The sequence below is a fragment of the Natator depressus genome, chromosome 1 (genome assembly GCF_965152275.1).
Source record: "Natator depressus isolate rNatDep1 chromosome 1, rNatDep2.hap1, whole genome shotgun sequence".
NCBI lineage: Eukaryota > Metazoa > Chordata > Testudines > Cheloniidae > Natator > Natator depressus.
Genome location: NC_134234.1, coordinates 310,204,300 through 310,217,388, shown reverse-complemented (window position 1 = coordinate 310,217,388; position 13,089 = coordinate 310,204,300). Strand labels below are relative to the sequence as shown.

The following is a 13,089-nucleotide window of genomic DNA, read 5'->3' as shown; positions in this document are numbered from 1 at the left end:
CAAGCCAGCTGCTAAGACCCCCTCGGGGGCAGTGGCACTCCACCAATCCCCTGAGACAAGGCAGTGCTCTCCTCCAAGCTGCAGATCTTCGGAGTCGCAGCTCAGATCCTCTGGGGTTCACCCTCGGTCTCCAGCACAGCAATCGCAGTCCCTGCTGTTCAATGTGGATTGCATAAGGGGAGGCGCTAGTCTCTGTATTGCCAGCACCATTCATCCTCCCGCCAGTCATCCTCTCAGCGCAGATCTCAGTCACCTGCCCTGTGGGGAGCACTCCCTGTCATGCCTCTGGTCCTCTCGATACCGACACCAACCCTCTCACTTCAGGCACCAGTCTCCAGCGGCAACAGTCAGCAGGCAGACGCAGGCGTCGATGGCCCACTGTGGTCACCAGAAGAGGATTCCTCTGGCACAGAAGGGCAGTTCAGCCCCTCGCCCAGACTCCACCAACGTGACTGGGCTCTCAAGGCTGCGCTGATGTTAACGGTGCCGCCTTGGCAGCATGGCCAGTGGCCAGCGCTGTAGCCTTATTGGAGTGCATGGGGCATGCCAGTCATGACAATGCCCCCTTCGCATCGTTCATCTGCCACTGCCTCGGAGCAACAGCTGGCAGTACGGACAGCACCAGACTCAGTGCATGAGTCACACTCAGAGGTCAGGGTAGAGGAGGCTGCACCCACTCCTAAACCTCCTCAACAAGTTTCTCAAAAAGTTGAAAGGTTTCAGAATAACAGCCGTGTTAGTCTGTATTCGCAAAAAGAAAAGGAGTACTAGTGGCACCTTAGAGACTAACCAATTTATTTGAGCATAAGCTTTCGTGAGCTACAGCTCACTTCATCGGATGCATACTGTGGAAAATACAGAAGATGTTTGTTTTTATACACACAAATCATGGAAAAAATGGGTGATTATCACTACAAAAGGTTTTCTCTCCCCCCACCCCACTCTCCTGCTGGTAACAGCTTATGTAAAGTAATCACTCTCCTTACAATGTGTATGATAATCAAGGTGGGCCATTTCCAGCACAAATCCAGGGTTTAACAAGAACGTCTGAGGAACAGTGGGGGAGGGAAGGAATAAACAAGGGGAAATAGGTTACTTTTTATAATGACTCAACCATTCCTAGTCTCTATTCAAGCCTAAGTTAATTGTATCCAATTTGCAAATGAATTCCAATTCAGCAGTCTCTTGCTGGAGTCTGGATTTGCAGTTTTTCTGTTGTAATATCGCGACTTTCATGTCTGTAATCGCGTGACCAGAGAGATTGAAGTGTTCTCCGACTGGTTTATGAATGTTATAATTCTTGACATCTGATTTGTGTCCATTTATTCTTTTACATAGAGACTGTCCAGTTTTGATCAATGTACATGGCAGAGGGGCATTGCTGGCACATGATGGCACATATCACGTTGGTAGATGTGCAGGTGAACGAGCCTCTGATAGTGTGGCTGATGTTATTAGGCCCTGTGATGGTGTCCCCTGAATAGATATGTGGGCACAGTTGGCAACAGGCTTTGTTGCAAGGATAGGTTCCTGGGTTAGTGGTTCTGTTGTGTGGTATGTGGTTGTTGGTCAGTATTCGCTTCAGGCTGGGGGGCTGTCTATAGGCAAGGACTGGCCTGTCTCCCAAGATTTGTGAGAGTGTGGGGTCATCGTACCAAAAGGACTGAAGGTAAAAAATCCATTACAATCTACATACCACACAGACTATGCTGACAGCTTGTGCCACACGCTCTCAAAGAAACTGCAGAACCACCTGATCAACATCCTCTACAGCAAACAGGGAAAGATAAAGAATGAGCTCTCAAAAATGGATACTGTCATAAAAAACCAACCTTCCACACAAACTTCCTCGTGGCTGGACTTTACTAAAACTAGACAAGCCATTTACAACACACACTTTGCTTCTCTACAAAAGAAAAAGGACACTAAACTTTCTAAACTACTACATGCCACAAGGGGCCACAGCAATGGTTCCCTCAACCCACCCAGCAATATTGTTAATCTATCGAACTATACTCTTAGCCCAGCAGAAGCAGCTGTCCTGTCTCAGGGCCTCTCCTTCTGCCCCTCCACCCCCACGAACATGATACAGTTCTGTGGTGACCTAGAATCCTATTTTCGACGTCTCCGACTCAAGGAATATTTCCAACACACCTCTAAACAACATACTAATCCACAGAGACCTCCCTACCAACACTACAAAAAGAAGGATTCTAGGTGGACTCCTCCTGAAGGTTGAGACAGCAGACTGGACTTCTACATAGAGTGCTTCCGCCGACGTGCACGGGCTGAAATTGTGGAAAAGCAGCATCACTTGCCCCAAACCTCAGCCGTGCAGAACACAATGCCATCCACAGCCTCAGAAACAACTCTGACATCATAATCAAAAAGGCTGACAAAGGAGGTGTGTTGTCATCATGAATAGGTCGGAATATGAACAAGAGGCTGCTCGGCAGCTCTCCAACACCACTTTCTACAAGCCATTACTCTCTGATCCCACTGAGAGTTACCAAAAGAAACTACAGCATTTGCTCAAGAAACTCCCTGAAAAAGCACAAGATCAAATCCGCACAGACACACCCCTGGAACCCGACCTGGGATATTCTATCTGCTACCCAAGATCTGTAAACCTGGAAATCCTGGGCGCCCCATCATCTCAAGCATTGGCAACCTGACAGCAGGATTGGCTGGTTATGTAGACTCCCTCCTCAGGCCCTACGCTACCAGCACTCCCAGCTACCTTCAAGACACCACTGACTTCCTGAGGAAACTACAATGCATCGGTGATCTTCCTGAAAACACCATCCTAGCCAATATGGATGTAGAAGCCCTCTACACCAACATTCCACACAAAGATGGACTACAAGCCGTCAAGAACACTGTCCCTGATAATGTCCTGGCTAACCTGGTGGCTGAACTTTGTGACTTTTTGTCCTTACCCATAACTATTTTACATTTGGGAACAATGTATACCTTCAAATCAGCGGCACTGCTATGAGTACCCGCATGGCCCCACAGTATGCCAACATTTTTATGGCTGACTTAGAACAACGCTTCCTCAGCTCTCGTCCCCTAACGCCCCTACTCTACTTGCGCTATATTGATGACATCTTCATCATCTGGACCCATGGAAAAGAAGCTCTTGAGGAGTTCCACCATGATTTCAACAATTTCCATCCCACCATCAACCTCAGCCTGGTCCAGTCCACACAAGAGATCCACTTCCTGGACACTACAGTGCTAATAAATGATGGTCACATAAACACCACCCTATACCGGAAACCTACTGACCGCTATTCCTACCTACATGCCTCCAGCTTTCATCCAGACCAGACCACACCACACAATCCATTGTCTACAGCCAAGCTCTACGATACAACCGCATTTGCTCCAACCCCTCAGACAGAGACAAACACCTACAAGATCTCTCTCAAGCATTCTTACAACTACAGTACCCACCTGCTGAAGTGAAGAAACAGCTTGATAGAGCCAGAAGAGTTCCCAGAAGTCACCTACTACAGGACAGGCCTAACAAAGAAAATAACAGAACGCCACTAGCTGTCACCTTCAGCCCCCAACTAAAACCCCTCCAACGCATTATCAAGGATCTACAACCTATCCTGAAGGTTGATCACGCGATTACATACATGAAAGTTGCGATATTACAACAGAAAAACTTCAAATCCAAACTCCAGCGAGAGACTGCTGACTTGGAATTCATTTGCAAATTGGATACAATTAACTTAGGTTACTTTTTATAATGACTCAACCATTCCCAGTCTCTATTCAAGCCTATTTCCCCTTGTTTATTTCCCCCCCCCCCCCCCCTGTTCCTCAGACATTCTTGTTAAACCCTGGATTTGTGCTGGAAATGGCCCACCTTGATTATCATATACATTGTAAGGAGAGTGATTACTTTACATAAGCTATTACCAGCAGGAGAGTGGGGTAGGGGGAGAGAAAACCTTTTGTAGTGATAAACATCCATTTTTTCATGATTTGTGTGTATAAAAACAAACATCTTCTGTATTTTCCACAGTATGCATCCGATGAAGTGAGCTGTAGCTCATGAAAGCTTATGCTCAAATAAATTGGTTAGTCTCTAAGGTGCCACAAGTACTCCTTTTCAAAAAGTTGAAGTTTCACATGGTCTCCCTGGCCACAATCATCCCTTCCCAGGTCACAGATGCTTCCTCCATTTCATAGTGGGTAGGCTCCATTTTTAATTCACAGTGCTACCCTTTGGCCTCTCATCGGCCCACACGGTGTTCATAAAATACATGGCGCCAGTGGCTGCTTAGCTGAGATGCCGAGGGGTCCAGGTCTTTCCGTATCTCAACAACTGGCTCATCAAGAGCAGGTCTCAGGAGCAAGTGCAGAGGATCCTCAATCTGGTGCATTCCACTTGCCACAACCTGGGCCTGTTAATAAACAAGAAAAAATCCATTTTAAGGCCAGTCCAAGAAAGAGAGTTCATTGGGGCGGTTCTTGACTTCATGTGAGCCAGAGCCTTCCTTCCGGAAACATGTTTTCAGGCCATGTCAGACCTGATCTCCCATGTAAAGAACCACCCGCTCACCACGGCTCACACCTGCCTGTGGCTGTTGGGCTGCGTGTACATACGTGGTCAGCCATCCTCTGCTCCATCTCTGGCGCCTGCAAGCACGGCTGGCGTTGGTCTACATTCCTGACAGGCGTGACCTGGACAGGGTAGTCAGGGTACCATACCACATCAGGCCTTCCCTGGGTTGGTAGTTGGACCCCGAATCTATGTTGGAGGGAGTCCCCTTTGTGACCCCATCCCCGTAGCTGACAGTGGTCTCCAGTGCTTCAGACCTGGGCTGGGGAGCCCACCTAGGCGAGCTGAGCACCCAGGGTCGCTGGTTGTGGGATGATCTGGCCCTCCATATAAACATCAGGGAGCTCAGAGTGGTTCGCCTGGCCTGCCAGGCATTCTTGCCCCACCTGAAGGACAAGGTGGTGCAGGTCCTGACAGACAACACTGCTGTGATGTGTTTCATCAACAGGCAGGGTGCTGCCATGTCTTTGGCTCTTTATCAAAAAGATCTCCACCTTTGGGATTTTTGTGTGTGTCATGCCATTCATCTGATAGCCACATACCTGCCTGGAACCAGGAATGTCCTGGCAGATCACCTCAGCAGGACTGTCTCCTCTCACCATGAGTAGTTGCTCCATCCGGAGGTGGTCAGCATAATCTTCCAGAGGTGGGGGACTTCCCAGGTGGGCCTGTTCGTGTCCAGGCAGAACAGAAAATGACACGTGTTCTGTTCAGTCTGGGAAACGGACAGGGACTCCCTGCCAGACACCTTTCTCATTCCGTGGTTGGGAGCGCTGATGTATGCCTTCCCACTAGTGCCACTGATTCACAGAGTCCTTGTGAAGATCAGGCAAGACAAGGCAAAGGTTATCCTAATATCCCCCACGTGGCCTCGCCCAGCACTAGTTAGGCAAGTTACTGAGCCTTTTGGTAGCCTCCCCACTGCAGCTGCCTCTCTGGCCGGATCTGCTGTGACAGAACCACAGCAGCCTTTTGCATCTGAACCTGGTGGCACTGCACTTGATGGCTTGGCTACTACATGGCTAAGCATGGAAGAATAGGCATGCTTGACCCGTGTCCAGCTGGTCTTGCAGGGTAGCAGGAAACCCTCCACAAGAGCGACTTACCTGGCCAAATGGAAAGATTCACGTGTTGGGCCTCAGAATGGGTGTATTTGGGTCAAGCAGGCCCTGCTGCAGGAGATCCTGGATTATCTGCTGCACCTCAAACTCCAACATTTGTCCCTTTCATTGGTCAAGGTCCACCTGGTCTCTTTCTCGACTTTCCATCCACTGTTTCAAGGCAGGTTGATCTTCATTCATGACATGGTAGCACAGTTTTTGAAAGGTCTGGAGTGTCTCTACCCGCATGTTTGAGACCCCATTCTCCCACTCCCCTGGACCTGAATCTTATGCTGTTGAGGCTCATGGGGTCTCCATTTGAGCCTCTGATTTCCTGCTCTCTCCTGGAAGGTCTCGTTCCTGGTCACGATAATGTTAGCCCACAGGGTGTCCGAGTTCAGGGTGCTTACTTCTGAGCCTCCCTATATGGTCTTCTACAAGGATAAGATCCAGCTGTGACTGCACGCAGCGTTTCTGCCCAAAGTTATTTCCCAGTTTCATACTGGCCAGGAGATGTACTTGCCCATCTTCTTTCCAAAGCCTCATGTGTCAGATGAGAGTAGACTACACACCCTGGATGTCTGGAGGGCGCTGGCCTTCTACATAGAACAAGGCCGTTCTGTAAGTCAGCACCGTTGCAGTGGCAGACAGAACGAAAGGTTGCCCAGTGTTTGCTCAGAGAATTTCATCCTGGATCACAGCCTGCATCCGCTACTGCTGTGATCTGGTGAAAGTGCCTCCGCTGGCAATCGTGATGGCACACTCGACTAGGACACAAGCATCGTCAGTGGCCTTCCTGAGACAGGTAGCAATCCAAGAGATGTGTAGGGCCGCTACCTGCTCGTCTGTTCAAACGTTTGTCTCATTTTGCCCTTACCCAGCAAGCTTGAGATGACGCTGGCTTTGCAAGAGCAGTGCTATAAGCTACAAGACCATGAACTCTGAGCCCATCTCCTTTGATACTGCTTGTAAGTCATCTAGAATTGAATAGACATGAGCAAGCACTTGAAGAAAAAAGTTACCCACCTTTTTCGTAAATATTCGAGATGTGTTGCTCATGTCCATTCCATTACCCCTGCCCCTCTGTTGGAGTTGTCGGCAAGAAGGAACAGAGAGAGCGTAGGGCTGGTGGCGCCTCATATACGAACGCCTGAGCATGGAACTCAAGGGGGCACCACAGTTGGCCCTTCAGATACTGCTAAGGCAAAACTAATGACCACACACATGGGCACATGCACACCTAGAATGGAATGGATATGAGCAACTCATCTCGAACAACAGTTACGAAAAAGGTGGGTAACTGTTTTTGGGGGGGATTTTTGTTTTTTTTCAGGTGCAAATGATTGTATCATATTTTTTCTTTAAAAGAATAAAATTCTTATAGATTTGTGCAATAAAGTCAGCCATCAAGTTAATCATTACTTTGCACCTTCCCTCCACCCACTGAATAGTGTTAGAATGTCTACAGTATTGTAACAGTAGTTGATTCTTTTAATCCTTTGTTTTTAAAAAAAAAAAGTATTCATCTAACTTTGTGTCAATTCTAATACAGAAGAGGGTTTTTACTACTTCTGCAGATAGTGCTCGCTGGAGATCCAATGCAATTAGGACCAGTAATTAAATCTAGACTTGCAATGGCTTACGGATTAAATGTATCCATGTTGGAAAGACTAATGTCACAATCTCTGTATCAGAGAAATGAGGATACTTTTGGTGCTTATGGATCGTACAATCCTCTATTGGTAAGTTAAACTGCAGGGTGTTTTTTGTTTTTTTGTTTTTGTTTTGTTTTTTTTAAGTGAGCTGCCCTAAGAAGAAAAAATATGTGGATGGGCGGAGGGAGGGAGTTTCACTTCTGTTGTTACTTTCTGATGTATAAAGAAAGGAGTACCAAGTTTGGTCTTCTGTGGTTTTGTTGGAAGACTTCAAGATTTCAAGTATGTATTGTGAGTTTTCTTGTACCTTATTTATTAAAGATTTAACATGTCTACCCCTTCAAAGATGGTTTTCCCCCTCAACTATGTGTTTAGACAGTGAAATAATAAATGTTAGACAAAAAACAAAATGCTTAACGTTGACTTAAAATCCCTTCCCTTTCCCATTATCCACTGTGACAAAGCTCTGTCCTTGTCTCCGTGGGTCCTGCGTTTCCTGGCGGATTTTGCTAGCCTCAGAGGCTCACTGCGACCCTCCACGTAGCTCTCCTCTCTCTAGAGGCAAGGGTCATAGCCTACTGAGCTATTTTCATCATAAGCCAGCAAGGGAGGTGAGGAGAAGCAACCCTCCCTCACACAGTCTCTGTTATCTCCTCGATTAATCACTGAGACTGGGAGGGGAGGGAGGGAGCCCAGGCTCACCCTCTACTCTGGGTCCCAGCCTAGGGACCCTAATAGTAGCAGCTATGGTAGCTGACTTTTTGGAAATAGGACATGTAGAATTCCCTAGGCCACTTCCCCACAGCAGCCCCCACTTCCTCAATATCTACTTCACCGTTACCTCAGGGCCTTCTTCCTTGTGCCTGAAATGGTTTGTACTGCTCTTTGCTCAATTCCTCCAACAGTGCAGCTTTCTCCTACAGTTCCTGACACATGCGCCCAGCTGACTAACTGGAAGCTTTTAACTAGTTTCACCCAGCCGCTAATTGGCTTTAGGATTCCCAATCAACCTAGCTATCCTCCCTGCCTTCTGGAAAGATCTTAATTGGCCCCAGGTGTCGTAATTGACCTAGAGGAGCTGGCATTTACTTACCTTGGTACCAGGGATTTATTTAGTCTGGGGCCAATATATCTATCTCCCACTACTTTTCTATAGCCATCTGGCCTTGCCCCGTCACACCACCTTTCAGGGCTTGTCTCAATGAACACTTAGTCGTGGCAAGCTGGGATGTAAATCTACCCCGCAGTAGCCTGCTATGCACTGTGTGTATGTAGAAACTGCTGCTCACTAAAAGTTCTTCTTTGAGTGGTTGCACATTCCAATCATGTGCCCACCCAGTGATTCCAAATAGTGATCACCATACACACTCCCTTTTGTGCCTTGGCAAGGGACACATTAGGAGGGGTGCAATATCTGCTGTTTGCTTCAGAAAAGAACGCATATTTCCAGAGACGTGCCTGTTCAGCACCTCATGGAGCATGTGATGAGGACTGCCTCAGTCCCAAGGCCCTTGAGTAAACACCCTGCCACCCTTGTGCAGACTGCCGCTATGGTTGTCTTGACAGACCTCTGGACTTGGAGAATCTTCTCCACGGAGAAAGAAGGGTCAGCCTTCTGCTCCGGGGCCTACCGAAAAGAGAGGACATGACAAATAAGAATCCCTTGAAGTTGAAGAAATATGCTAGTCAAAAAGGACTCAGAACATCACTGGAACTCTTTAGGTACTCATGGTGGAGCTGGGCCATTGACCCATGTCTCCCTGATATCATTGATATCTGTACCATGCCGTCAACTCCGGTACCATCAGCAGGACAGCCATTAAGTCTCTGGATGCTGTTTCAGTACTGACAACTTTGCAAGCTTATGAGGCAGCAAAGGATTTGTTATGCATCTCCATTCCAGACTCTCCTGTGAAGCAGGAATCTATTGCACTGCAATTGCTTTTGTTGTATTAGGCCCATCTGTCTTCTCAGCTTCTGTGCAGAGACTGTTAGCAGTACTAGTATCTGTACAAGCTAATAAATATGGCGGGGACTCGGCATCTTTGTACCCTCTTTGGCATCGGTACACAGCATGTCAGCACCAGTACATTCTTCAGCCCTGGTACCAGAATGATCGTCAGAGTTGAGTACTGATTTACAGTTGATATTGTGGCACCAACTACAAGGTCTTTCTCGGCACAGATTCATGATGCCATACCTTTGCTGTTTCAGGGTGCCACTGCAGTATAGACTACCTTACTTAGGTACCGATGTTGGTCTCTTTATAATGGGCCACAGATAAGTCAGGTTGCCTAGTGGCCCCATCAGTCTTTGAACCTCCAATAACTACTGACTACTCAGGTGGCTCTTTGGAGTCTGTCTTGGAATATTCTGGTAATTTACCATCCTGTCCTTGGTGCAGTGAGTCTAGCAAGTTGTCTAGGCAGCCTCTGAAGGGCCGCAATGGTTCTGGGAGTGGGACCAATCATTCATCAGAGAGAGATCCTCAGGGCCTAGTAATTACTGGTTGCCCATGTCTTTTTGCTGACCCCCAGTAGCCTTTTTTGCCCCCTTGGGGTGCTTTGTGATCCCCCCCAGATCTTTATCAGTGGCTCCATCTAGGGGAAGGTTGCCGAGCATCTGGCAGAGCAGCTTCCAGAGCTATCTAGGTTGGAAACATGCAGAGACACTGCTTCCCCTGAGCAGCCAATACTACGAGAGGAACTGTTTCCTGTTTCTTTCCCATCACAGGAGGATCTATCATTTCTTGTTAATCTGTCTTCCTCCTTGCCCATTGACTCAATGACCACTGGACTCTTCTTTTCTGATTCAACTTTCAGGAGTTGCTGAGAAGAATGATTGCAGCTTTGGGCATATAAACTGAGCTTGTTCGAGAGAAGTCACAGGCTTTTCGATATTCTACAAATGGCTGCCCCTGGAAGGGTAGCCCATCCAATTAATGAGTCTCTTCTAGAGCTGGCAAAGACCTTGCAGCCCACATCGGCTTCCTTAGCTCCTACAGCTAAGCGTACAAACAATGCCTTGTTAAGATACAAGTCTTTGAGTGCTTTTATTCCCCATCCTGCCCCAAACACCAGTAGTTATGGGTGCACCAGTGAAAGATCGTGTCAAGGGAGATTTAAATCAGCTCCCAAAGAAAAAGAGCCCAAGAGACTTGATTTACTTGGGAGACAAATTTATTCCACCTCCTCTACAAATGTATATAGTGAACCAGCAGGTACTGTTAGCTAAATATGACTTTGTAAACTGGGATACAAGGTCCATGTTTACTGACAAACTACCAGAAGATGCAAGGGAGGAATTTAAGGCTTTCCTGAAGAAGGTTGCGTGGTCACCAAGATGTCATAGCAAGCACAGACTGGAATGACTGCAGCTTCTTCTAGAATGATAGCCTTTGCAATAACAATGAGGTGAGCCTTGTGGTTACAGAACTCGGGCATTGCTTCCGATATCCAGCAAGCTATAGAGGACCTCCCCCATTTGATCATCTATTTTTGTTTTCAGACAAAACTGATGAAACTTTACGTTCATTTAAAGACTCTCCTGCTACTCTTCATTCATTAGTGGTCTGTGCCCCAGCTTCCAAAAGGTGTTGGTAATGTTGCTGTGGGTGTCAGTACTAACATCAGTATTACAAAGAGCCACCATACCAATTCCCAGCTTGACACAGCCAGCTCATCTTCAGTCAGTTACTAGGAAGGAACCCATATGACTTCTCTCTCAAGGACAGCAATACAGTACTCAGTGATCTTTCTGCCATTTCCCCCACACTGTTTGGGGACAGATTATCCCATTTCCTCATGCTTGGAAATCTAGAACAATGGACAAATGGGCCCTAAGTACTATGCACTAGGCTATTCTATCCAATTCCTGTCCACTTTGCTTTCTCACCAATCCCATCGCTTTCCAGGGACCCATCTCACAAGTCAGTGCTCCTTCAAGAAATTCAGACTGTTAGCTCTAGGGGCCATAGAGGAAATTCTCCTTTAACATCAGGGAAAGGGGTTTTATTCTCAGTACTTTCTCCACGTGCAAAGGGGGAGGTCTGACACACATACTGAACCTTGAAATCTCAGCAAGTTCTTTAGGCATGTAAGATTTCACATAGTTCCCTAATGTCAATCATTCTTTCCCTTGACCACAATAACTGGTTTGCTGCCTTTGATCTTATCTTCAGGCTGCTTACATACATGTGGCAGTACTGTCAAGTCACAGAATGTTTTTAAGACTTGTAATAGTGGGCCAACACTGTCAATACACAATACTTCCCTTTTAGCCTGCTGTGGGCCCTGCATGTATACCCAAATGCATGGCAGTGGTGGTGACTTACTTGAGGAGAAAGAGAATTCATGCCTTCTGAATGATTGGTTAGGACAAGGCAGGTCTGAACATCAGGTTCTCCACCATGTCCATATATCATTCGTTTCTTCGACTGTCTGGAACTCTTGCTGAACAGGAGACCATCTACATTAGTCCTGACATGGAAAATTTGAATTAATTGGGGCTGTAACACTGCCTGCCGTGGTAGAAGAACATGAGTACCAACCTCAGGGCAGACTGTTAAGAACCAGGGCACAAACCCCAAATGGGCTGAGAGTTCCAACTTAAATTTCACAAACCAATATCAAGTGGAAACATCTCAGGTATTATACTGACCCTAACATGGAATCACAGACAATTCCCTTGGGTACTCTGACCTATCTCATCACCCAGCCTTTACACCAAGAATCACCACTCTATTTAGATTACTCACAGTCCCAAAGCACTACTCACTTTAGATCTAACACCAAAGACAACACTTACAGCCAATTCTATAATAAAGTATATAAAGATTCATGAAATATTAAAAGAAAATTACAAGGTTAAAGCAAGCAAACAGACACATGCATGAATTACTCTTCAATTTCAAAAGGCAATATAGGCTTCTGTAATCAGCAAGCTCTATTTGAGCTTTAGGGCTAACTCAGGCTAAGCAGCTGGGGATCTCTTGCTATGCCTAGATACACCTTGCTGCCAATGCTCCCCCCAAGTCCAAACAGCACAGAGATACCTAGTTCCTTCTCTTGGGATTTTGAGCCGCTCCTGCCATGTGGTCTGAGCTGCAAACTCAGCCGATGGGAGGAATCCGCTTGCATGACTCATTGTCACAGGGAGGAGAGAAGAACAACAAAAGTCTTTTGTCCTCTTATTGACAGTACATACGGAAATTCCAGTTGCAACATCCCACAATCTGGTATCGATGGACTTTTCCTTTGGGGAAGGGCGTAATACCTTCTGTTGAAGATCAGCCCTTCACACTAATTAATGTGTCTCTCCTGTCTGGTGATTTCCCAACTCACAATACAACTGCTCAAATATTACCTTTACAATATAGGCTACAGATGTTCTAAATGAGATTAATTCACATAGCTACTTGCAAGTATTCAATAAACTCTGAATACCAAATGCATGCTTACAATCTTAATACCTGTTTTACCAATACTAACACATAAGTGAGCCAGACTGATTCCAGCTATGTATTTGTCAGTGTTCAATTGAGACATAGGGACCTTGGCATGAGAGGACACCTGGTCTGCCAGTGTCACAGGGCCCTACTCCATTCTGCAAATTTGATGGCTTTTCTCTCTCTAGAGAAATGTCAGACCATTCACTAGTTGTACTTATCTCTTAAGTCAGACCCCACCGTCACAATCTAATGATGACTAAGGCTTTTAGGCCATATTGCCACATGTACTTGTGTGACCCAACATGC

General features: G+C 46.6%; 1 protein-coding gene across 1 annotated transcript in view; it reads left to right on the top strand.

Moving 5' to 3' along the window:
- Positions 1-13,089, top strand: part of MOV10L1 (Mov10 like RNA helicase 1) — an 82,704-nt gene that overhangs the window by 51,644 nt on the left and 17,971 nt on the right. The window contains exon 21 of the mRNA XM_074942381.1: positions 7,257-7,421. Within this exon, the coding sequence (XP_074798482.1) occupies positions 7,257-7,421 (165 nt within the window). The remainder of the gene's footprint in view (positions 1-7,256; positions 7,422-13,089) is intronic.